General features: G+C 36.1%; 11 protein-coding genes across 11 annotated transcripts; 4 read left to right on the top strand and 7 right to left on the bottom strand.

Annotated features, from left to right (window-relative positions):
- Window positions 1-2,391: 2,391 nt before the first annotated feature.
- Window positions 2,392-3,259, bottom strand: PHYBLDRAFT_59422 (hypothetical protein; the record flags this gene model as incomplete). Its single annotated transcript, XM_018440491.1, has 2 exons — window positions 2,392-2,606; window positions 2,899-3,259. The coding sequence occupies 2 exons, from the start codon at window positions 3,257-3,259 to the stop codon at window positions 2,392-2,394; spliced, it is 576 nt and encodes a 191-aa protein (XP_018293932.1).
- Window positions 3,260-5,544: 2,285 nt separating this feature from the next.
- PHYBLDRAFT_110097 (hypothetical protein) lies at window positions 5,545-6,292 on the top strand (the record flags this gene model as incomplete). The annotated part of the gene is made up of 3 exons (XM_018428151.1): window positions 5,545-5,643; window positions 5,735-5,799; window positions 5,881-6,292. The coding sequence occupies 3 exons, from the start codon at window positions 5,545-5,547 to the stop codon at window positions 6,290-6,292; spliced, it is 576 nt and encodes a 191-aa protein (XP_018293931.1).
- Window positions 6,293-6,335: 43 nt separating this feature from the next.
- Window positions 6,336-6,883, bottom strand: PHYBLDRAFT_59420 (hypothetical protein; the record flags this gene model as incomplete). The annotated part of the gene is made up of 4 exons (XM_018440490.1): window positions 6,336-6,471; window positions 6,568-6,631; window positions 6,710-6,755; window positions 6,827-6,883. 4 exons carry the CDS (start codon window positions 6,881-6,883, stop codon window positions 6,336-6,338), a joined length of 303 nt encoding a protein of 100 aa, XP_018293930.1.
- A 623-nt stretch (window positions 6,884-7,506) lies between these two features.
- PHYBLDRAFT_154867 (hypothetical protein) lies at window positions 7,507-9,029 on the bottom strand (the record flags this gene model as incomplete). Its single annotated transcript, XM_018433360.1, has 5 exons — window positions 7,507-8,274; window positions 8,343-8,456; window positions 8,520-8,706; window positions 8,766-8,939; window positions 8,992-9,029. The coding sequence occupies 5 exons, from the start codon at window positions 9,027-9,029 to the stop codon at window positions 7,507-7,509; spliced, it is 1,281 nt and encodes a 426-aa protein (XP_018293929.1).
- Window positions 9,030-11,096: 2,067 nt separating this feature from the next.
- On the bottom strand, window positions 11,097-13,972 carry PHYBLDRAFT_180451 (hypothetical protein; the record flags this gene model as incomplete). The annotated part of the gene is made up of 10 exons (XM_018438317.1): window positions 11,097-11,548; window positions 11,626-11,834; window positions 11,889-11,971; window positions 12,051-12,112; window positions 12,186-12,287; window positions 12,353-12,743; window positions 12,802-13,220; window positions 13,284-13,490; window positions 13,546-13,695; window positions 13,789-13,972. 10 exons carry the CDS (start codon window positions 13,967-13,969, stop codon window positions 11,184-11,186), a joined length of 2,169 nt encoding a protein of 722 aa, XP_018293928.1. The 3' UTR covers window positions 11,097-11,183.
- Window positions 13,973-15,282: 1,310 nt separating this feature from the next.
- PHYBLDRAFT_165865 (hypothetical protein) lies at window positions 15,283-16,078 on the top strand (the record flags this gene model as incomplete). Its single annotated transcript, XM_018435318.1, has 2 exons — window positions 15,283-15,699; window positions 15,773-16,078. The coding sequence occupies 2 exons, from the start codon at window positions 15,283-15,285 to the stop codon at window positions 16,076-16,078; spliced, it is 723 nt and encodes a 240-aa protein (XP_018293927.1).
- Window positions 16,079-17,803: 1,725 nt separating this feature from the next.
- PHYBLDRAFT_158166 (hypothetical protein) lies at window positions 17,804-18,463 on the top strand. Its single transcript, XM_018433747.1, has 2 exons — window positions 17,804-18,023; window positions 18,086-18,463. Exons 1-2 carry the CDS (start codon window positions 17,845-17,847, stop codon window positions 18,366-18,368), a joined length of 462 nt encoding a protein of 153 aa, XP_018293926.1. The 5' UTR covers window positions 17,804-17,844; the 3' UTR covers window positions 18,369-18,463.
- Window positions 18,464-19,310: 847 nt separating this feature from the next.
- Window positions 19,311-19,906, bottom strand: PHYBLDRAFT_110543 (hypothetical protein; the record flags this gene model as incomplete). The annotated part of the gene is made up of 3 exons (XM_018428171.1): window positions 19,311-19,416; window positions 19,492-19,643; window positions 19,706-19,906. Coding segments are annotated over 3 exons (459 nt in total), but the record flags the coding sequence as incomplete, so codon positions are not given.
- Window positions 19,907-20,429: 523 nt separating this feature from the next.
- On the bottom strand, window positions 20,430-20,975 carry PHYBLDRAFT_142868 (hypothetical protein; the record flags this gene model as incomplete). Its single annotated transcript, XM_018430886.1, has 1 exon — window positions 20,430-20,975. The coding sequence occupies one exon, from the start codon at window positions 20,973-20,975 to the stop codon at window positions 20,430-20,432; it is 546 nt and encodes a 181-aa protein (XP_018293924.1).
- Window positions 20,976-21,692: 717 nt separating this feature from the next.
- Window positions 21,693-22,609, top strand: PHYBLDRAFT_15935 (hypothetical protein; the record flags this gene model as incomplete). Its single annotated transcript, XM_018433973.1, has 2 exons — window positions 21,693-21,762; window positions 21,855-22,609. Coding segments are annotated over 2 exons (825 nt in total), but the record flags the coding sequence as incomplete, so codon positions are not given.
- A 12-nt stretch (window positions 22,610-22,621) lies between these two features.
- Window positions 22,622-25,114, bottom strand: PHYBLDRAFT_180449 (hypothetical protein; the record flags this gene model as incomplete). The annotated part of the gene is made up of 7 exons (XM_018438316.1): window positions 22,622-23,142; window positions 23,229-23,311; window positions 23,368-24,176; window positions 24,240-24,470; window positions 24,528-24,738; window positions 24,820-24,937; window positions 25,010-25,114. 7 exons carry the CDS (start codon window positions 25,112-25,114, stop codon window positions 22,681-22,683), a joined length of 2,019 nt encoding a protein of 672 aa, XP_018294533.1. The 3' UTR covers window positions 22,622-22,680.
- Between the last annotated feature and the right edge of the window lie 134 nt (window positions 25,115-25,248).

Here is a 25,248-nt window from a genome sequence, read left to right as displayed (position 1 = left end):
CAAGCAAACATGTATTAAAGACTACATTATAACCAAGTAAGAATCCAAGAAAGAAAATAGCAGTGAGTTAATTACCCAATTGGCAGGCATGGCTCATTGGGGGATCTGTCATAAAGATAATTCTTTTTCGTAATAGCACGGCTTTCCAGAGGATAAATATGCTTGGCCCAAACTGCTTTACAAAAGCCGGGAATCCAAGGGCTGGATGCAATGTATCCTGTTCGTTAAAAACACAAGACAAGGTATCCGTTGCTACTGCCACATTATGTGCATAATTTTCTAGAATACTATTAAGGGACTCTGCACACATATCATCGTCCTTAAACTCGCCGGAAATGGACACTTTCTTGCTTGTGTTTAAAGAAGGCCAAGAGTAGTCTTGCGATGGATTTCTTGGCGGTCCTTCTGGATCACCTTGCTCAGTATTTGACTGATGGGAGTTGTAATATTCTTTCAGAGATTTATGCAGTCCTTCTTCATCCCCAGAACCATCCATGCAACGACTAAGATATGTTTAATATAAGAATAAAAAGACATACTGTAAATATATGTATATAGAATGTAAATCAACTTTTACCCCAAAATCATGACTTACTCCACCTGCTTCTGTAAGTATGGACTGTGGCGCCATACTTTCCCGCATGCATTCCCGTCTGGTTTCACGATAATTCCGACTGCCTTCATACATGCTCCTCTGTCACTTTCAATGGGTACCTTTTTAAATGCACTCAAACCAAAATACGGTGGCCGAGAAAATAAACTTCGTATGTGTATATACAGTGTATGAGTTTAATGAAGGAACTATGACTATCCTAACTCACCCTCACCCCTCACCCCTCACTTTCACCGAAACAAAAGAAAGTCCTACATCAGATCAGAGTCAACACGATGAAGCCCACTACAAATCGCCTGATATTCAACGTTGTTTAAATCGAATGCTAAAAGAAAAGGGTAATAATGTATGTATATATTGTGCCGTTTTAATGCCATGTATTTCGTATCCAAACATATTACTGTTTTTATTGGATTACTTGCTTTCTGGATATTGCCACTCAATGATATTGCCGTGATAGGCGTCAAACTTAACAATAAATACAGCCACAACATTTCCAGAGGACTTTCCATTTATTTGTTCATTACGATTCACATTGGATGGTCCGCCAATTGGTGATTCTGATTGACTTTTTTTTAAAGAAAAAAAAAAGAAAAAGAAATAGAATGAAATAAGAATGAATGGTGAATTTGATTTGTACTGCCATTAAATGCTTGTTGATCACCCCACCTTTTATCTTCTGGTAATATTTCAGTGTCGGTGGTTGTGCAGTCTGGACTTTGCAAGACATTCAAATCAACTGTAGAATCACCAATAATACTCATGTAAATTATGTTATTTTTATAATTAAAGAGATCTGCAGGTTTGTAATTATATGACTGTATGTGTATATAGGTGTTTTATTGTATCTTTGTGTGTGTGTGTGTGTGTGCTTATACGTATATAGCGTAGAGATAGGAAAAAAGAAAAGAAACACTGGCAATAAAATCGTATTCAAGCATATGCCGCGGAAACAAGTGATGTGACGGCACTAGTAAACTACCCTCTCCAATTCCATGCACTTTCGCCAACAGACAATAATTATACAGAAAGAGAATAATGTCTTGCTTCTAATTTGTTATTTCAAGTACATGCTCAAACAATGAAGAAGAAAGAGAGAGAGAATGCATATATATATATATATACGTATAGAAATATTGTCATATAACTAATGACTACAGTTCCTTTATTATGCATATAGACAATAAACTTTGGTACTAAGGCAATTTATGATATGCCCTTTCTATTTCATTTTCAAGGCTTACTTGTTTTTATTATATTTGAGGTGAGTAATCTAATATTTGACTACAATTTAAAGACGCTATATTTATTAGATATTATTTTCAATTCATTTCCTTGGCTTAATACATGTATAATACACTATAGAGAAAAAGGGCAATTTTAGTGAGATTTTTTCAAGTTTTCCGGGGTTAAAAGTGTGTTTTATAGACAATTTTAATTAAGCACTAAATTCTCTCTTTCTCTCTCTTTATTATTATTGTAGTTCAAAAGCAAGGCTACACTTTTAAAGATCTCACTTCTTCAACCCAGTACAGAAATAAATATAATAAAATTATTCAAATGTAATAGATTAACATTCGGTACCTTGGGTGAACCTTAGCGATATTAGAGTGGAATATTTGCTTTTTTTTTTTGAATTCTTGTCAGTCTTTGTCTCACACGACAACCCTCCTGGAGATCTTCTTCTGCCTGTCTTCTTGCACTTACAATTTTAATGGTACGGGTAAATATATTAGGGTGGGGCTATATTAGCGAGAGTTTTCGACTTGCTTGAAGGTTTAAAGGTAAAGCCGAGAGCACGAAAGATAGTGCTTGGAAATACCAAGTGTATCAAACAAACAAAGACCAGATTCATGCTTACAAAGTAGACATCTAATTAATGCACCATTGATTAATTCATATCTATGGTTGTGAGATACAAACCAGTTTTTTACCATCAATACAGAATACCAACCAAATTCAGAACTGATATTGCTTGCTAGACATTCTTTAGCTTTGGATTGGTTAATATAGAAGCAAAGGCAAAACGTGTGGAATAAATATTGATGGCTGGTTTGACTTTTGGTATTTGCGTAAAATAAGCAGCGTATAGAGATAATTACAGTAATATAGGCATAGTCGTGACAATAAATGAGCCGACAATTTCACCTTGTCCTTTCTGTTATATAGAATGCAGTGCCATGATCAAACAACAACAAAGAGACATCAAGAAAATAATATCTTACTTAATATACCCGTCAAGATTTAAGCGCGGGTTGCGTGATAACCTGGTAAGAAATATGTACCTGAGAAGTGCGTAGGTATGTACAGCGACTCTGTGGGCTTTGGTAACCAGGTCTTGTAGGGGCTCAAGGAGCTCTGTATTCTATCCGGTTTCTTGTATTGATGCCTTGAGAGTAAGGACTCAGAATGGGGTGGCTTCTTTAATTGTTTTTCAATACGCAAAGGACTAGATATACGAGGTTTGGATGGTGCTTTTGAAAGTCCCAATTGATAGGGATGAAATACTAAGAAATTGTGTAAGATTATATGATGTAGTCCAGTTAATTGAGTACTTGCAAGAGTAAAAGATAAAGGTGTGTAAAGCTTAAAATCCTTGCCCGTGAATAATACTGTATTTTGTAGACCTATTCTTTTATGTATCATACGTGGATTTGATACATGAGAATATAGTACGTAAATAACCAAATAAATATATTACTAGATAGATATAAATGAGAGCTACCTAGATATTAATCATTCGACTATTATACTATAGATACATCAAAATAACATTTAGCCTCCTTGTATTTGTTTATTGGTCTCAATTAAGTAACTAAAGATAAGAAAGGAATTACTTCATAATTTAATGTAGTTTCTTAATAATTATTTGCTTATCTTATTTTCGTCAAGGCCTCTAAAAAACATACTTAATAGCTATCAAAGCTATTATTGGTAAAATATAAATCAGTGAATCTAGCCATTAATAATTTTGAGCAGAAATGACAGAAAGAAAACTGTATGATGTACAGTCTGGTTGTCAAGATTACACGCATGCCCATTAGAAATAAAGGATTTAGAGAATCATAGAGAATCTGCCTTATAATTTCTCAAAATAGGAATCAAGCATACACATTTTGATAAGAAAAAGTCAATTAATATATGCGCTCATTAATAGTGAAGTGTTTAGAGAAGTGTTGTTGATTTTTAAATAGAAAGGGTAAAAAGTAGCATATAAGCATATATATTATAGAAAGCTTATAGTTTGAACATTACTAAATATAATATAAATCACCACTTCTTCTTCGCATACTTCTTTATATATATTATTTTGATCAATAAAAACCATAAAACTCGAATATAAAACATCATACATTTGTTGAATCGCTTATAAGAAGAATAAAGATACCTAAAAAAATATGCAGATATGCCGTATTTAGAATATTTGGTTGGAGTCAATCCAAAATAATTCAAAATCCCATCAATTGTATTTGCGAAAAAGTAAAAATAATAGACTAAAAGCTTGCATGCTATTTGTTATACACGTTATAGGCTCGTAACAAGTTACGAGTCAATTATAAATCATGTTATCTCCTATAGTAAATAATATGGGTACTCTAATCAGACGTATTTTACATAAGAATAATTACATCAGGAGAGAAAACATTCTAGCCAAGTGAAATTAATGGTACTCAATAGTCTTTTTCTGATATTGATTATTATTGTATGGTGTTTAAACCATCGCTGCATCCAACAGTCCAGCATTCAGAACTGGTGAAACCCCTTAATATGATAACATCTTGTTGGAATCGAAAGGTTTTTCAGTCAGGCACATAGTAAAAAAAAAGCGGCAATTGACAGATATCAGAGTTACTTTTAACCAATACTGAGAAGCCAAGAATTGCAAGGTACATAATATTGTCTTTGTAAATCTCTTTTTTTTTTACTTAAGATATTCGAGTAGCATGGGGCCCAATTCTATCTTGGAAATATCCCTTGAATACCGTAACGGACAACCTCTGTTGCTCACAAAAGAAGAATTGCTACTATTGGGGCAGAAATCATGTTCCTTTCATCAACCTAAAGTAATAACTGGATTACCATCAATAGTCAAAAATCAGAAGGAAGCGTCAACATTACTACTCGGACATCTTTTCAGCCATGACCATTCGGACGAAGTCGAGTTCGTAATATTTACGTACGCATATTTTATTGATTACATAATTCATTATAAGGAGCTGTTTAACGCTAGCAAGCCAAAAAACGAACAAGATTATACAGTAAATCTATGTTTTCAAGTATTAGAACGTCTTGTTCATAACATCGACTTGAGGCTAAAATGGTTGGTACATTCACTTTTTTTTCGTTTCGTGTAATTGGTGTATTTGTAAGAGGGAGAGCAGGCTTGCTCGTGTTGAATACGTCTCATATATAGCTGGTGTACGTGACTTGATGAATCAACCAACTGTCTACCATTGAATATTTATGAGCTAGACAGTACATTTAAACAGAGCGTTACAAATATGACAAACACTGATTTATAATCATTATAATTATTTTATACATAGCGTTGAGTACTTTTACTTACATATCAGCAGAGATGACTGTATTTATAGTACGTAAATGGCTTTAGTGAATCAGCCTTTTATTATTATATGTTAACAGAACTGCCTTATAATAAATAAGACCTGCCTATATTTTTGTTTTAAAAAGAATTGATAACTTGTAACACCAAATGCTTTTTCCCCACAACCCAATAGTGTAATACTATATTTTGAGTAACAGATTAAAGACGGGGGGGGGGGGTGAATGTGGTACAAAGTATTACAATTAGTAAACGTATATGTACAGTGCCCTATAGATGAAATAAACATTTATTATTATTATTATTATTATTATTATTCTCTTTATCTTTCTCTTTCCATTTCTTGTTCTGCTTTATTTTATTTGATATGCGGCCTATCAAATTTTATGATGTTACTCTTAAGGGACTTTCAAGAGTATCTTGGTCACCTAATACATGCAAGATTCGATATGCACTCAACTTAAAAGTAAGGTGAATTGAATACTAGATTCATATCCTATTAGTATTAACAAAAACAAAAACAAAATACAAATATAAATATATGTATTGCTGAAAAGAACATCCCGTATGAGACAGTATGGATTAGCCTCAGTCAGATCTTTTCTGAAATACCTAAAGTCACGTAAGTGGAAGACTCTTACTTTCAAGAAAGAAAGAAATAAACAATGGTACTAGGCTTGATATTTGTCTTTGTTTAATGTAGAAAATCTGCAGATGGACCCACAGCTCCAATAATCTTTGATGAAAATAACGATATTGCTGTGCAAGACTCATGGAAAATTATAAAATATCTGGAAACTACTTATCCTAACTCGCCAAAACTCTTGCATGGAAATGAAGGGTTGCACTACCTTTTTTATCAATACTGTGAAAACGAATTGTATGACCCTATTTTCCGACTCAATTGCCTTGATATATGGAGGAGAGCAGGAAGTAAAGGCGTTCAATCAGCCTTTAGAAGGATTAGAGAAGAGAAATACAATATGACCCTAGAGGATGTTTACGAAAGCTGGCCAGAGCATGTAAAGGAGGCTAATAAGGCTCTAGAGCCTATACGTAAAACCCTTTCAGAATATCCTTATTTGTCGGGGGATAAAGGTAAACGAGAAGTTTAGATATAGAAAATGAAACAGAGAATTAATTTCAAGTTGTGCACGTTTAGTGAGTTGGGCTGACATCGTCGTAGCTTCTTACCTCCACACAGCGGATGTGCTCCGAAATGATATATTCACAGCCCACATATTGAATGGCGTAAAAAATGATACGACCTTCAGTAATTGGTATATGAAAATGACTAAACATTTAAGATATGACGAATCCAAGCTCTAATAGAATGAATATTATTAATATATCTTTCATTTTTAAATATATGTGTATAAATTGCACATACTGTAAGCTATTGTAACTGTGTGCCCAATTTGAATAAACAGTAGAGAAGTAGGCAAAGTCAGGGACTAAATGTTATGAAGTAACATTAGGGCTTACAAAATTTAACCACTGACCAGCAGTGTAAACGGGTAGTGGATACTTACATGGATAAGAGTTTAAAAAGCATATAAGGAATTCCAGCAAGAGATACTAAAATAAATATATTAGTAGATGAGTATAAAAAGCATAAAATAAAGAAGAAAAAACTTACTCAATCATACTTGTGCTGTTATTGCTACTTTTTTTAAACTAAAACTTTCACTTTTTATATGGATCATTTTTTAGTATAAATCTTTTTCACTTCAAGAGAATAAAATATTTAGATAAACTTAGGCAAACAGGTTTTTCTTTCTTTGCAGGCCTGGTTATTTCTTCTTATAATATTCCCTATGCCGACGCCTGACTACCTCATATATATATATATATATATATAAAATAATATTTAACTTCAAAAACTTTTATTTATTTATTCAAAACACCAGGTCTTCTATAGAGTACTTCCAAATGTTATTTCACATTTTCTCTCTCTCTATTAACTATTGATGAAACTATGGTAACCTCGCTTGTTCATACTTTTTGTTTCTAAGAAACATTGTACTAGTACATTCTCAACATTTAATTGTATTATACACTATTTGTAGAGTCATACAGTTATTTTCAGAAATATTAGCAGGTAATCCATTTAGAATAACACCATATATTATTAGCTTTCTTTGAAAATGAGTTAGTTTTATTGTGTTTCCTAAAGGGTCTTGTGCTGACCTGATGAAGTATGATGAATTTTGGATAATAATAGTGGTAGTAATATGTAGAAAAGATGGAGAAAAAAGGTAAAATAAAGTTTTGATGGATTATTTTGGGACTTAGAGCTGTGATAACCATTGTCCTAGGTTTGTGTACATCAGTTATTCTTAAAACTTAGTAAAAGTACCTCCAAGTCATCGACAAATTGTCTATGTGCACGCTGCTCGGTGTTTCCGAACACAAAACCAACTATAAGCAATATCGGTGCAAGGGCTGCACAAAATAATAATCCACCGCCACAGAAAATAGGTACCAAAGTTGTTACCAGAAATATCTGGCTATAACCAACGGATAATCCGACCAAAAAACCATACATTACCAGACTTAAAATTACCATAGTAACAAAGACTATAAGTAAAATACGAACTGTTCTTTGTGTTTTGGCTTGTTGTTTGGTAAGCAAAGTAAGTATTTCGTGGATAGTAGTAGCGCTCAGTTTTGTTGTGCAAGGATGGGTGACCTTAATAGGCGACGAAGTCTCGGGAAGAATATGAAATGTTGAATGCACACCAAAATGGTCGGAATAGCTCGTGTTTGTTTTAGGAATATATTCTGTTACGGAAACTTGTGAATCAATACAAGCCAAACGAGACCCAGACAGGTAAAGAATGTAATCGAGTCGTTTCCCCATTATTTCGCCTGTATATGGCTTGTTGAAATTTCTTGACCAAGTATTGAAGGGCGAATTACAGGTGACGCCATCATTATATAGCCTAATGGTAGTGCTTGTACTGTTTGGATCTGGTGTATCAATTGGTGGCGCAGATGTTCGACTATAAGCCTCCTCCCAAGAGTCTGTCACGAATCCATGTTTTGTAATTATTTGATATACATAGCTTGTTGTTGTACTATTGAGGTCTCCTGCCTAGAAGTTTATGAAAAAGAAACATCTTGTTAGTGAGACCAGTAGTAATAATATTTTTATACCCGTACCAAAATTACTTGTCTTCTTTGAGAAGATGAGGCTCTTAGTAGTCTTGCCAGCTCCCATGCTTCTGATATAAGATGACTTTCATATTCTTGAGACGTTCCATACCTTGCATGGAGCTGTTTTTCATCGATACTGTTAATCATAATTCCGTGCATATTTGGTCCATGATTTATACTTACGTGTGTATTAAATATCTCTAATATGCCTATTTCTGGATGCTCAACACAAACTGATCCACATCCCTTTCCGACATAATAGTCACCATGTAAGATTTTTAGAGGACGTCCAGCGAGCTTGTAACATTGATAAGAAGACTCAATGATTGGGTATTTTGAAAGGGTTGCAAGCCCACTGCCAAGAGCACCACTAGTATACAAATTGATATAGTAAGACAAAACAATTTTCTCTAACATTTAATTAGCTACCTGTAGAAATATTTCGCAAAGGGTAATTTAATTGATGTCTTTGTTCGAATCATATCAAAGTCTTCTTGGAGCCAAACTTCTTGTAAAGCAACAATATCGTATTCTGAACTTTCTAGGAGTTCGGCAATAGCTTGCAGTCGGACTTTGCGCTTCGAGGCGATGAGGTATAGACCCCTGATGATGAGATGAGATCAAGATTTTTGGAATGTCTAGGCTAGCGACTTACCAGCAATTCAATGACAATACTGAGATTTCATTTTCCATCACAAGTTAAATGATGAGTATATATAACTGTTACAAGTATTTTCTCTTGAACCTAATTATAAAAAAATCGTTTTAACAGTCAAACTTTTAATATTGTCGAGCATGTGAGAATATACCATTTTCTCTTTTTCTATATATATATCTTTCCCAATCTCCCGCCAGTGTACAAGTTTATTAGATTATTTTATGAACAGACTCCATAATTGTAAGTGAAAGGATAAAGGAATATGCAAATGTACTTAAAATGACAGAATAGGGAACAGTACAATATTCTTAATAAACAGAACATCATTTGTTGATATAAATCCCTTATCAATCTATACAGGAAAGTGAATGTGGAATATTTGACGTGGATCTATAAATTGAAATTAATTTGATTGTAGCAAGAATTCATTGAAAGTGACGCATGATGTGTTAGGTTGTAAAATGTAACCAAATCAGTTGGCAATCAAGTGTAGTGGATATTACAGAAAATAAAGGAAAGAAAATAATGAAAAATGGAAAAGGATAAATTAAAATCGACAGAAAACACTCCAAGGGACAAGGACACTATGTAAGACTGAAGAGTCTCGAAATAAAATGCTAAAGAAAAATAGATCAAGGGTATAATGATTATGACTTTATTGATTTGATTTGAATTGTTTTAGAAATAAAAATAACGAATAAATTTACTAGTGAAAAAAATGCTAAATGTTACTGAAATTTGGCCCTGAATTTTTTCTGTTAAAACACCAGCGTAGCACACAAACATTTGAAAAAAGAAGAGCAAATTTAACTCCTGAATATTCTCAAGCCTTTAAATTATTTTTGGTTAATCATTTCAATTAAATATATACTGGATTTTTTAATTATTATTTTGTATTTAAAAAAAAGATAGATAAATGTAAAATTATGCATTAATTTTTTTATTTTCATTTTTTTATTTGATTGGGAGCCCCCCTCGGCGTCACATTGCAACAGTGTAAAGCAAAGGACACCTGTGGATTCTAGAGATGGCAAGCCAGAGCTCTAGATTCCGGGCGCAGAAAAATTAGATTAACAACAAATGGTACTATGTACCAAGTTATAGTTGTTAAACTATAAAGAACAGATACTACACTTGATCTTAGCCAAAAGGCCTGAGAGGATGCGGATTCATGAGTTCTCAAGATTGCTGCCTTTTTATACTTTTTCAAAAAATTGTTAATCTGAATTTCAAATAAAATATATCTAGTCACAAACTTTTGTGATTGGTCAACATATTTTTCTGAGTGTAGAAACCGTTTAGCAGTCATGAAGATTCCCATCTCTAAAAGGTGCTCTTCAGTGGTCTCGGTATGATTCAAAACCACGTGATAAGAGAAGGCTTTCCCTAAATATGGTAATTATATACCAAAAAATCATGAATAGGTCGCCACCACACGGAAAATTATCGACATCTCGAATATTCAAAAAGGAATATCACTTACTTTTTATTCTTGTCTCGTTTTAGAAGAGCACTGTAAAACACACCATACAAGGCGCATTTTTAGAGTCGCCAGCCGTTATGAATGGATATTCTTTTCAAATAAACAGTACAGAAAAATATTTTTAGGTTATTAAGGATTATAATAAACATTTTGACACTTTTTTATATTTAAACAAAAGGTTGAGCATACATTATATAAAAAATAAACTTTTGAAAACAAATTATCTCACAAATGCGCCTTGTACAGTGTGTTTTACTAAAGAGTAGTAAAACAAAATTGCACGAACCTTCCTATTATTAATCACCCTCAAAATCACCCTTTTCTTCCTCATAGTTTTAGTTAAGTGTAGAATAGAGAAACAAGAAACTTTATGTAAAAGACCACCAAATACTCTTTGCAGCAGTGAATTCAAATTATGACAGTTTTATCAATATGAACCAACCTAATTATTTATTTATGCATTTCTTCTCGTTATTCAAGGTTCTTGAATAAAGGTCTATACCCGAGGGATTTACTTTGACTAAATATACAATTTCATCTTTGATATTGTAAGCTTAATTATGAACATATTCATCCAAGCACTCTCACTCATACATATAATCTAATAAGGATATTGTCTACGAGGCAAATCTCAAAGATTATTGATTGCAAATCAAATGAAAGAAAAAAAGCAATTAGGAAACAAAGAAATATGCGAGGTCTTGTTCTACTCTGCAGGAGGGTCTTGGGGGGTTGTGTGTGTGTCACTATGTTCATTGGGCGTTGTGCCAGGTGGCAAATCAGAATCTTGCTGGTCTTCTGGTTGTGCTTGGTTAGGATCATAGGCACCGTATTGTCCTCCATAGTATTGCTGATACCATTGGTTGTATGCTTCTTGAGTCCATTGTTGTTGTGGCTGATCCTCTGTAGTGTCTCCTGAAGTAGGCTGAGCGGATGGATCACTCTCAGAAGATTCTGCTGGAGCGCTACCATCAGCGGCAGTATTTTTTTCTCCAGCAGCATCATTAGAGCCAGCAGGGTACTGGTTATAGCTGCCATAAGCATAAGGATAGGCCTGGTATCCTTCATAGCCTACCATCACGTATGTATATATTAACATCTGTCATTCTATTCATTATATTATACCACTTTTGAATTTTTCATTTTACCTGCAGTGGAAGAAGTGCCGGGGGCGGAAGTACTTTCTTGTCCAGAAGAAGAGGTTTGTTGGCCATAAGGTGCCTGGCTATATCCATACTGACCATAATATTGCTGATATTGTGAATAGTCATAACTACCGCTGTTCTCCCCACTTTGTTGATATTGAGAGTTATAGTTGCTATTGTATCGATCGTTGTTGTATCCTCCTCCACTGTAACTATTAAAGATAGCTTAATTAATATTAGCTAACTCAATACAAGTCAGTGCTTACCCTCCTCTGCGAGGATTGTCTCCTCCGTAGCGCCCACCCCCGCCACCAGGTCCACTGGGTCCACCATAATTGCCGCGGTTAACCTAGAGCAGAAAGTCAGTATCTCCATAAAAGTATTTCAATATTTCTCTCACTAACTCTCACTCTTTGTTCAGCACTTACACTTCCTTCAGCAACCTTCTCCATTACAAGCTGTTTAGCCAGTGCAATAGCATCAGGGCTGCCTACGATGAGTATATGCATTATTATCAGGAATATTTATGTATGTATGTATATATGTATATATTGATTATTTACCAAATATATTGATAGTACGCTCGTTGGCATCAATGTCGCCTGAAGAGTCAACCTTGATTCGTGCACCAGATTGGTCTTGTAAGCTTCGTACGGTCTCACCACCTGATGTTCAAAATTTCAGCAAATTCACCATAGTTAAATACAATAAGTTATAGTAACGGCATTACCTCTGCCAATGATAAATCCGACGGCATTTTTAGGGACTTGAACAGATTCACGATCATCTGTAAATCTGTTACGGAAGCCTCCTCCCCCTCCGCCACCCCCTCCTCCGCTACCTCCACCTCCGCTACCTCCACCTCCTCCACTACCACCATATCCACGGTCTTGGCCAGATGATGGTGGACCATAGCGATCAAAAGAGGCATTTGCACCAGTAGCAAATGCTGGGGGTTGATATGATGATATACTGCTTTGAGGCGCATCCTGCCGAGGACTATCGTTATCATCCTGCTCGTCCTGCTCATCTTGTTCATCCTCATCACGTCGTCCATTTCCAGGTTCACCGGCAGGGTAGTGTTGCTGACGGTAGGCTACCCAATCACGACTAGGTGTGACCTTTAAATGAATGTAAGATAGCTATAGATGCTCAATACCCACTTTTTCCAATATTTACCGATTTTAGAGAGTCTTCGCTCACAATATCATCAATTAGTGCTTTTGCTCGCTGTACTGAATTATCATCACCAATAAGGTTTACTGATCGTTGCGATGGTCTATCTGAAGATGGTTCCGGAGCAACAGTAATTTTTGCTCCACTACGTTCTTCCAAATCGCGAATAGTCTCACCACCTCGTCCAATAACAAGTCCAACCTTTTTCGAGGGAATAGTGATGACAAGATTACTACCACCACTATTAAAGCTGGTAGACATTCCAGCGCCTATCTCGGGAACTCCAGCAGGACGAGTGGTACCCATACGTGAAGCTTCACTAACATGAGCATCATCTACAACCTGCTGAATCATCTCACGTGCGAGCTTCGTTTGTTCTAGCTCTCCAACAATGTTGACGCGTCTTTCTGGATCACCATTGTCTACGAGTTACCCTACATGATCAGTCTTTTGTTTTGTCTGTGATTCCGAGCGTTAAGAATTACCGCCTGTGAATTGAACCTTGGCACCTGACATGCGTTCTATTTTCTTCAAATTGTCGCCACCTTTTCCAATGACTAATCCAACCATGTGGTTTGGAACCATGCATTCCTCTTGAATTACATCAGGACTTGCTGTAGGACCATATGATGACGAGGGCTTTCGTTCGTCTGAGCCAAGGCCGTAACGTGCAGGTTCGTTTCCAGAGCCGACTAAAAGGTATTAAATCGTGTAAGTCGATTAGCTTAGTTTTCGGTGATGACCTACAAGATGGTCGAGAGTAGCTGTCATAGGTGCTGCGTTTATTGTCGTGCTCGTCATGGTAGTTGTCTCCGCGAGAGTTGTAGGATCGTGACGAGCGATAATCGTTTCTGTCATCCTCATAAGAGTCTTCACGGTATCCTCTTTTAGAACCAGCTAGAGTAAAGAATTATAAAGATAAAAAGAGTGTTCCATGTTATTATTATTGAGATACATAAATAACCTATTCTTTGCTTGTACTATATTTACTCGAGGAATAAGAAGGTCCAGCAGCCGGGGGTGCAGGTGCAGCGGCGGCAGACTGTTGTTTTAACTTTTCTGCAATTGCTCTCGCTTTTGATAAGGCATCGTTGAAATCAACCGGCCCACCAGATGACGACAGTGAAGCTGGAGGTGGAACTGATGAGTATGCCTTGTTGTTGCCCTCCATTTGTAATGGCCGTTCCAAGACGTCTAACGCTGAAAGACAACCGTCCTGTTGCGAATTTTTTAAGGTGACACATATGTGACTGCATACGGTCTATCATTTTTAAAATCCCAGTAAGTGGGTCAACTCTTATTCATGGTTCTTCCTATCAAAATCTCATGCCAATTCCCCTATAGAGAAACCCGTTGATAGAAACCAAGATCTATATTTCATCGCCACAATAACAATTTTTTATTTTGTTTTTTTTAGAGAAAAAAAAACACATAATTACAACTACATATATATTCGAGAGTATCTCAACATAGAAAATAACACCAGCACGTTAATTAAATTTGGGAAGTACAATCACACGATAAAATAAATTATGGTGCACTCTTTAGAGCTTATAGCTCTAAAGATTTTGTGGTTACGCTCTAAAAATTCGCACTTGTAAAGTCTATAGATCTTGTTTTTCATGATGTCCGAATATATTATAATGAGTTTATTATAAGTGCTCCGAGGTAAAACCTGTAGCACCTTTATGAAAGAAGACGCTTTTAATTTTAATTTTATTTTATATTTGAATTACCAATCTTCTCGAATATGCTCTTGAAAGGTTTCAGAATAGTATAACACATACAAAGACCTAAAAGGAATGCAAATATATTTTGAGAATTAATTATTTCAAGGGTCTCGATATATGTACATATTCTAATAAAACACATAATGATAATAGCCAGTGAGTACACACATCCTACAAAGTCAATCACAGTTAATAGTATAGTTTGATGCCCAGTTGAGCCAGAATCCGGCTGTTGATTTTGTTTTACTGAAATACACGAGGTTGGACTATCAATTGCTTAAAACATCCGATGAATAAATATACATGTAAAGTTGCCTTTTAGTTAATAAAGTATAATAAATCGACTTGGATTTGTGGAATATTAGAATCGTCTACCAAGACCTAAGATTTTTGCTTTAAAGAGGTATAAAGAGAATTTCACTGAAAGCCCAATTTCCGAATATGTTGTCTTACAATGCATAAAAGATCAAGTAGCTCTTGAGAGAAGATAGCACTCATAATAGAACATGTTTTGAAAAAACACTAAACTATTATCCTTCATATAGAGCATATGATATAAACTTCTGATGGCTGTATCATGATTATCCATAAATTGTGTATACTGTATTGAACAGTTTCAAAACCTGACTTTAAATTGTTTTATCTGTTTATGAATAGCTCTCAAATTTGCCAGAAAAATATACATGTATATATAAAATGCTTGAGAATCCGACTCTTAACAAAAATGAGAGTGAACTTTTGTTCAATCTGAATGATGGTACTGAGTTCCTCCATAAGAGCAACGGAAATTCCATCTACTTCACCATGCCCTATATGCCTTCAAGTTCCAGATAACCAAACTTACCTGAAGCCATGCTACCATTCATTCTGTTTTTCATGCATCCTTAAATGGATTAACATTACACCTTGCTGTCCATTATGCAAGCAGCTCATCGACACTCTTGTGTACAATGTTGATGAAGACAAAGGCACTTTCCAAGAATATACACTTGTCGGAAAGGATTTGGATGGTCAACACAACCCACCTCTGAAACCTCCTTTGATAACATCAGAAGAAAGGCTTCATGCGCAGCGGAAGGAGATATATAATTCTTCAATACAGATCATTCACCCAAAGCCATTACAGAGATTCGCCAATATTTCTATCCTCGATCCACAGCACATACAAAGGGTAATATTTTCTAAAATATTAGTAATAGCTGTAGAAGAAAAAGGAAAAGAAGAATATTAACATATATTATTAGGCAAGGTTGTTTGTTCGCCGAGAACTGCCTATATTGGTAGGATCTTTATATGAGCCAATGGTAGAAGAGTATGTAGAAAGTCTCTTGTTGATTCCATACCAAAAAAAAGCATCAAAGCGCCATGACAGTAGTCCAGTAACTATGTATGAACCCTCTGTACTTGAACCTTTGTCAGAATGGATCGGAGACCTCCCTGGGGAAACAAGAATTGCTGAAAGGTTCATTAACGAATTGATGGGTTTTGTCAAGAGTGGGATGAACTATATTACTTTCGTTTCTCAATCCTCACGCGAAACTTTTGATTAGCTTAATATCGAAAAATTATCCAATTTCATCATGTATATATATTAGAATAGACACAAGGCTCTATCCCAGCTGCAATATAAAACTAAAGGGATTCATTTATTCTAAGCAAAAAAGTCTGTGACATACATAGAAATCGAGACATGAGAATTTTAATACAATATAAACAATCTAAAAAATGACTTTACGTTTCAAAGCTTTATTACACCTATTAACGTTTAAGGCTGAGAATACAGCAATGAGACTCTTAATATATTACCCTCCATTAAAAGGAGTATTTATAATAATACTTGCAGAATGGTTTCATAAAGATAATAGAAAAAAAAGAAGCTTTATTTAATTCAAACAATTGTGTCCTTGAACATAGGAACATCTTTCAAGCAAAAATTGCGTCACACCAAAGTTTAAAAAAAGGTGCACGTAGCATCTATGTCGGTTAATGAACCTTCACTTGACTAGAAAAGTGTATAAGCTGACAAGCAAGCACAAACCTTACTCATCTTACGTTTACCTATCCTCATGGCATCTAAAAGCACAACTTCCAAACAAAAAAAACCCTTGACAGAGCGCCAAAAACATGTTCGGTCGAGCGCACAGAAACGTCTAATGACCCAGGACCTTGTATTCAAATGGCAAGACAAGCTATTCTCAACACCGTGTTCAAACGAAGAAACACTTCAGAAAGCTGCAGCTGTATTACAACCTCAATCTTATGCTGAAGTTGTTGAAGAGAGATCAGTACAGGGCCAGTGTGGCTACCCACTCTGTGACCAACCTCCAAAGGCGCAGCAATCACGCTATCACATTTCACTGTCTCATCGAAAAGTTTATGATCTCTCAGATTTAGCTATGTTTTGCTCTGAAGATTGCCTTCAAAAGTCAAAATATTACTCACTTCAATTATCTGAAGAACCAGTTTGGGGACGTGATCTCTCTCAAGCGACAAATGTACATATTGTACTAAAAAACGAAAATCTCAAGTAAGCAAATAATGTTGCATCCATAAATAGATAAATACAAGATATGCTTACTGATACACTTATACTCTGTGGTACTTGATTGATCGCTTTTTTTTTCCAATTAGACAAGCACTCGAAAGAGAAAAGGAACGCGTGAAAACTCGTCGGACAGGGCCACAAATTCAAAAGGAATATGTAGCCATGTTGTTACATGGACTACCAGATCTGTCTGTGGGCGCTTTGGAGATCAAAGAAAAAGCTTCGAGTGATATCGAGCCGAGTTTACCAGAGCAAGGCATCCACGATTTTATCGAAGGCTTCAAGGTGGAAACCCGAAAAGATATACCTTCAACGATGACTTTAAAAAAACTAAAAGCACCATCAGTACGAGCATCCAACAAGTCAAATACAAGTGAGATAGCAATAAAACCCAAAACAACACAACCGATCGCAGAAAAATCAGCACCAAAAGAGGATATGGAATCAATCTTGAAAGACGTATTACAAGTGCCTGTGAAAGTCAAAGAAACTATTCCTCTTGAACCCAAGCCTGAACAAAAAGCAGTACCAAAAGCAGCACCAGCGCCAGTACCAGTTGAAGTAAAGCAAACAAACACTGCTAGTTCAAAGACAATCTCGACTGGTGTTAAAGAGACGATAGATACCACAGCAAAAACACCCCCCAAGAAAAAAGATACTCCAAAGTCAACATCTAAAGCTTCTGTTCAAGAAAACACAACAAATATAGTGGTTCCAACAGACAATATCATCAAGCCCAAAAAGTCAACTAAAAGAAATGCAAAACCCCAGATGTCACTTTTTGGAATTGTGTGGACAATGTTAGACTCCATGACTACACAAACTACAAGACTTTATTTCAAGCATTTGAGGGGAGAACAGGTCGACAATAATATTGTAGGAAGAGGTGTACCAAGAGATGCATCGAGTTTGTTAAGAGAGCAAATCTTTGCCGAAAAGATTCTGGAAACGTGAGTATTGTACACATACCTTAATAAATATCTCTAATATTTATTTTAATATTACACTACAGATATGCCGTTATACGCTCGCAGATTGGTCTGAGAGATGTAATTGAAAATGACATCGCCGATCTCATCAGGACTTTTAATCTCCCAAACGCTTCAAAGGTTGTATTGGAGCCTACCCAAGCTTACATGATTACTTTGGTTTTATTCAAGGCCATTGCTGATATTACAATCAAGGATAAGTCATGGCTGAAAAAATTTGAGGAATGCTGTGGCGCAATTGGGCAAACAAAAGATACTATTGATGCGTGTGCTCGTGTTCTGGTAGCATCAACCTCTTACAACTAAAATATACTTTCTTCGTATGAAAGGCTTATGAAACATATTTGTAATATTATATTAGTACATTCATAAAAAATAGATATCTATTAACTGCTTACTTTAAGACATGTATATTTTAACATCTTTAAATTTATATTATGCACAAATATTAGCGTACCACACTACCTTGAAGGCTATGTGGCGTAAATACAGTCAATGTATTGAGATTGTGGATATATTGTATATTCCGCGGATATTTTTTTAAAGAAAGAAAAACACGACTATTGACTATCACCACGAGAAACAAAAGAGGGGATTTAGAGAGTGATTCAAAGGGGGTTGAAAGAATGCGCTTACTTTTAAATTACAATAATAGAAGAGAATTAGGAGAAAACTATGTAACATATATTTAGACTTGTTTGATTATGCTAAATAATATCGTGTTGAACAAAAAAAAATGTGAGTTCTCTCAAACTCTCGTCAAGCTCTAGTATAGTGTGGTACTTAGTAGCCAGAGAATAAATACTAATGGATAAAGAATGTCATGGTTAAGAAACTAAAGCTCATTCTATAGCTATGTTGTATAAGTATTAAACCATCCTTCATACACTGTGGTGTTTGTATTCGACAAAGGCTCGACAATATTTTTCTTTTAGTATCTTTATATTAATATTTCTTGGATTGACTACTATTTAATAAAGGCGCTTATACAAGTAAGATGATTAAATGAATGGTAAAATTGATATGCCTGCATTGTTTGTTTGTTTTTAATCTATAATATTTATTTTTCTTCTTCTCATTATAAGGCTTCCTCCTCTTGTTCTTATTCTTCGATAGATTGATTATCTATCTCATTTTTCCCTTGCTTATTTTCATTATTATCGATTTTATATCGAGAAAATTGTAAATTACACCTAGTAAAATATTCGATATTAAAACGTATAATCTAAACACAAATAAAATAAGTATTTACATCCAGATACGAGCTTGGAACTTGGTGTATAGAAAAACAACAAGCTGCCTAAAGTCTACTCTAGTTTTTGCATTAAAAAAGAACGTAATCTTCTCTTGATCCCTGCACGCCATAAATTTGGATATCAAGTTAGTGCTTTATATAATACTAATAAATACTATTTATATTATGAGTTACCACTGATATTCGGCATTGACCAAATCAACTGGAAGCTTTTGTCTATCTATTTCTTTTTGACATATATTGACAGCTTGACTTGCCATAATAATGTTCTTCCAGTATCTCTTTATTTCTTTGCGTGTGGCAAGACGAAGTACTCGACGAAAAGACTTATATAAGGCTAGTGAGCATATTGTTACTCAATATATACACCTAAGCTTGATTTTTATACCTTTGGCCCTTTCTTATTTATCATCTTGGCTTTATTTTTTGATAAATCAAGTTCAATCACTCTTCCCAAATCAATACCTCGGTCTCCTTCTACTATTACATAATCTAGCTCCTTTATATTCGATAAAAGAGATGATTTAATGAACAATCCCTCTACTCTACCAGAACCGAATTCAACAGCACAGTACATCGAATCTTGAAAATTAACATTAGTACCATTAGTAGCTTCTAATGGCCTGACAAATACAAAGTTAGTGAAAGATAACTGTAAATATAAATATTATAGCCTACTTTTTACTACTAAGGAATTTATTTGCTGCTTCTGCTTTCTCTAGATCAAAGCACCCAATATCGAACCCTTTAGCATTAGATTCATGTGCTGCGAGTAGCTCAATTAAAGATGGTCCAAGGTATGGATATACGATCTTTTCTCGGTTCTCGGAGGGAACAGAATACTTTAACTAAACATCATATTTATACAAAGCTCTTATTTTATTCCGTAGCTGACGATCTCAAGTGATGACTAGATATAATTACCTGGTGTAAGATTGTCATTATTTTAAAGAAGTAAGAAGCAGTTGATTATCACGTATTTTCAGCAGATATAGAAAGTCGTTTGGGATAAAATGGTGAAAGACAAAAACAAGAAAGAAGTATCCCGTTTGTCTTTTATATACGCAAATTTATAAGAATATTGGGAATTAACTACTTTCCCTTTATAGAATTTATGCTTTTGACTCTATAACCACCTCTTCAAAGGGTGATTGTTCTTTTGGAGGCGAAATTTCTTTAGTAGGCATGTTGGATTTGTATGTGTCTAAACGCTTGAAATCTCTCTCTATTTTTGATATGATCCGTCTCTTCTTTTGTTTGATTTCAGCGATAATCTCCTTTTCATATTTTGTCGGCTCGCGGTCATCTTCGTCCATAATATCGGCCAAAGGACGAATTGCGTCAAGTCTCTCCATCAATCTCAGAAGCATCTCGTTTGACATGGACAGCTTGAACTCTATAGTTTTCCATTCTTTTTCAGGGACACTGGTTCCTGCCAGTTTCATGAGCTTGTAGTGCTCATCAATCTCTGCATGAAGCATTTTATGGTCGTTGTTGATTTCACGTAATAGGCTTGCAGCCTTTTTTTCTCGGGTCTTTGCTAAATTCCGTTTCTTTACTTGTTGATCTTCTTTCCACAAATAGTATGAAGCTCCTCCCAAAATTACAAGGGATAAAGTAGCAGCAGCACTCGTCCAGAGAGTCTTGGAATTTGCCATGATAGGATAAAGTGGACTATGAGTTCACACCCCAGTCATTAGCTCAAGTTATCAACCTGTCGCGGTGTTTTAATACATGTCATAAAAGCTCTTCCAGACTGAACAGCTTGATTATAGGTCTTTAGCCACCGTGAAGAAATGATTTTACATTTCTGGACATCTAGGTCACTGCTTCGTACGTGAATTTAAATTACAGAAAATTAACGATATTGATGTGATTTAGTGTAATTTAATGTGGACAATGGCAACTTATGCTGTTTGTTTCAGTAACATCAAAGCTGCTTTCTAAGTGTTTTTCTTTATTTTTGTTTTTTTATTTTGTTTCTAAAGGAATATTTAATTGTTATTGTTCATTTATCGATTAAAAAGATCCAAACAATATATTGCTGAGGTTAAAACAATGGAAGCTGTTGGCTATCATTCAAAATGAGATTTACGTTTCTTTTGTTTTCAAATACCATTTATATGTTTTGCACAAAGCCTCGCTTGCTGCAGAACACTACAAAGCAATTTCTAAGTAGACGATTCTCGGCTGCAGTCTCGAGGGCAGCTAGGTCTTCTATAAGGATACCTGGTTTGTCAACCGTTCATTCAGCAGTAGAATCCATCACAGATGTTGAAAAGGCTACTGATGTCATTACTGAACTGATTCAGGATACTCAAGGCAAGGTTGTTGTAATCACCGGGGCAGGTAAGTAATGGGACATAAGTTGGCCTATTCTAATAAATGATGCAGGTGTCTCAACTGATTCGGGGATTCCGGATTATAGAGGAGAACAGGTGCGAAGTCGTATTGTATTACTTACATATATGTATATACAATTTACTAGCTGATATGCTAATCATTTAATACCTTTTGTATTAAATCCTAAAAGGGAGTTTATAAACGCAATCCAAACCACAAGCCAATTCTCTATCCAGATTTCATTGCTTCCCAAGATTTCCGCCAAAGATACTGGATGCGTGGTTACCTTGGATGGTCCCAGATAACAAAGGCTAAACCAAACCCTACGCACTACCATTTGACGTGGTTGTTGGAACATAATTATTTGAATGGTCTAATAACCCAGAATGTTGACCATCTTCATCATGATGCAGGAGTACCGGACGAGTCTTTAATTGAACTACACGGAACGCTTCATCGAGTAGAGTGTCTTGATTGCAACACCAAAATGTTACGTGATTCATATCAACACCGTATACACGCACGCAATCCCGCTTGGGCAAATTATCAAAGAGCTTTGCGTAAATCAAACGAAGCACCAAAGATTAATCCGGATGGAGATGTCGACCTACCCTCTACTATGAGCTATCAAGACTTTGACATTCCTCCTTGTTTAGAGTGTTCTAGTCGACGAATGAAACCTCAGGTGGTGTTTTTTGGGGAGAATATCAGAAAAGACGTCTCAGAGGCAGCAGAAAACATGGTTAAGCAAGCGGGAGGACTTTTGGTAATCGGAAGTTCACTTGCAACGTATTCCTCTTTTCGACTGGCACGTCTTGCCAGTGAACACAAGCTCCCTGTTGTGATATTAAACAAAGGTCCCACAAGAGCTGACCCGCTCGGTACTCACAAAATAGAACTAGGGTGTACAGACGTATTGACGCGTGTACGAGAGCGTCTCGATCAATGAAACTTATGTTGAGGATGATGTCTTTTTTTTAATTTATATATAAAATTTTTTGCTTTTTTGCTATTTCTTATTTATAAGTAGTCATAACCAGCACCACTTCTGACTTTAACATGCTTCTTTCCCTTCTTGTGCTTCTTGCCTGCCAGACCAGCCTCCGCAAGATTTGCTTGGACCGCTGCAAGACGTGCCTTTCTTCCCTGTGCTTGAGGTAAAGGTGATCCATCCTCAGCCAACTGCAGTTGGTGAGGATACATATTGACTCGTGAAAAACCAGCATGCATTGATGCTGCTGCCTTTCCCTTTACACTGGGTGCGTTCATGTGTCTTTTGAAGAAAGCATTGTCAACTGCTTCTGTTTTAGAACCACGGGGTTTTGCTGTGGTTTCTGCGGGTGCTACATAGTTGAGAGCATTTGCGGGTACGCGAGTGGTGGGTGCCAGTTTTTTCTGGGTTTTGAGGGCAGCTTTGTTGTTCTCTTCATTGAATTTAGTGGAGTCTATGCCCGGTGGGGGGTGGCAGTAGAGGAGTTTACCCTTATGAAAAATAAGAAAAATAATACGTGCATCAGCTTTTCTGAAATAATAATAAAACTAAATAAAAGTTAAAAAAAAACTCTTACATTGACATAATCCTTCAAGATATATCTTGCAGCACGAGACTCATCTGGAGTACCCTGACTAGATCTGAAATAACCTCTGGCAACTATGGAGTATAACACTTGTAAGAAAAATGCTCTATTGTGATTATATTATACTTACTAGCATATGTTGCACAGAGCTCTGCATAAGTGGGAATACCACTACCACCATCTTCAATAGGTTGTGTTCTGATACGAATACCATAGATTGCCTCAATAGTAGCCTGAGGAATACGTTTGGCCACCAAGCCTGTGGGGCCAGTATGATCACGGAGCTGATCAATGGGTAACACGCCATTACAGACCTGATCAGCCTTTGTGGTAGAGAATGTAGGGAATACAAGACCAGGACAATCACAGAGTACAAGAGAGGGTGTCAAGTGAATGGTCTGGAAGTGCTTGGTCTTACCAGGTGTAGAAGATACCGACACACGCTTTTCGCCAATAATAGCGTTAATGGTACTGGACTTACCCACATTGGGGTAACCAACAAGACCAATAGTCACAGTAGGATCTACTTTACCATCCTCGCCAAGAATCTTGGGAGTCTCTTGAATTAACAAGTCGAGAAGATCAGTTGTAGTGCGAATGCGAACACGGTCATCTTCATTTTCAAGCTTCGAGTTTTCGAGATTTTTGGTGATATCTTTAATGTCTTCTTCTTTCTTTTCTTCTTTCTTTTCCACTTTCTCTTCTTCCTCTTCTTCTTCAGTTTCCTCTTCCTCAGTCTCCTCATCATCGGTTTCTTCATCCTCACTATCTTCATCCTCACTTTCGGTCTTCTTCTTTTTCTTCTGTTCCTCCAACATTCTCTCGTACTCCTCTCTTTCTTTCTCGGCCTTCTCCTTTTCTTGTGATTCAGTTGCCAGGACTGCAGAGAAGAAGGTGTATCGGATACCCTGAGAGTCAAAGTGATCTGCCCATTGTTTTCTATAAAAAAAAAAGAAATCTCAGTTTACGCTGGTTTAATATACACTAGAATTTTTGCCATACCTTTGTTGCTTAGTCAGAAAATCAGCTTTGTTAATAAGCAGCAAGTTCTGCTTCTCGGGATGAACTTCCTTAACATATTTCTCCAAATCTGCACTACGGAAAAGAAGAGGGTTTCTAGCATCCACAATCTGGACAACCAGCTGAGAGCGTTCAATGACACGCCACAGCTGACGCCAAACCTCAATATTCTTTTCAAAAGGTGTGAGTAGTAAACCCTCGTCTTCTTCAAGCCTAGAGATACACTTGTCAGATCATATAACTATTTTTTTTTGGTTGAGATCGTCTTACTGAGCCATACTGCGTCTCCATTCGAGGAAACTTTCACGTTCGTTACGCTGGACCTGCTCGGCTGTCATAGTCTTATCCCACTTGGGCTTTCTTGGTACACTCAATCTCTCTACGTTGGCATCCTGCTTTTCTAATCTTTGCTTTTCTTCTTCTTCTGCGAGCAAGAAGGGGTTCTGATAGGTATCTTGGACGACCTTGACATTCAATCTTTCTATTAAATCAAGCAATATGCATAAGATTTATAATCAGCCGCCGATTTTTTTTCTGGTTACAAATATATTAAAAATCTGACCTGCTGTGAATTCAGTTCCTGCCAATTCAGCTGTGCTCAAGAAGGCATCAAGATCATTTTCTTGGGTAATACTCTGCATCTTAACCCATCCAGGTTCGTCATCGGCATCGGTAGTGTGCTGCGGTCCGAGAATAAAGATAACTTGTTAAATAGTTTGACACTTTAATAGTAAGCAAGAAAGACTCTTTACCAATTTTCCTTCATCGAGTGCAATGGCCTTTTGGCCCTGGAATCGGGAACGAATGATTGCTCTACCGAGAGATCCGGATGCTTTCTTTCCTTTGGCGGGTGGCATGATTAATCTTAAATGAAGAAAGAAAGTAGAGGTAGTACTGGTAAAAAGCTTGAATTTTTCGGATCCTTGACTGAGTAAAAGCAGTCATTGCCTTACTCCAGCGTCCGCCACGCCCTTACTTTGATCAGACTTGT

The sequence above is a fragment of the Phycomyces blakesleeanus genome (genome assembly GCF_001638985.1).
Source record: "Phycomyces blakesleeanus NRRL 1555(-) unplaced genomic scaffold PHYBLscaffold_6, whole genome shotgun sequence".
In the NCBI taxonomy this organism is placed as follows: Eukaryota; Fungi; Mucoromycota; class Mucoromycetes; order Mucorales; family Phycomycetaceae; genus Phycomyces; species Phycomyces blakesleeanus.
The sequence above is the reverse complement of the archived record's forward strand: the minus strand, read 5'-3'. Positions and strand labels throughout refer to the sequence as shown.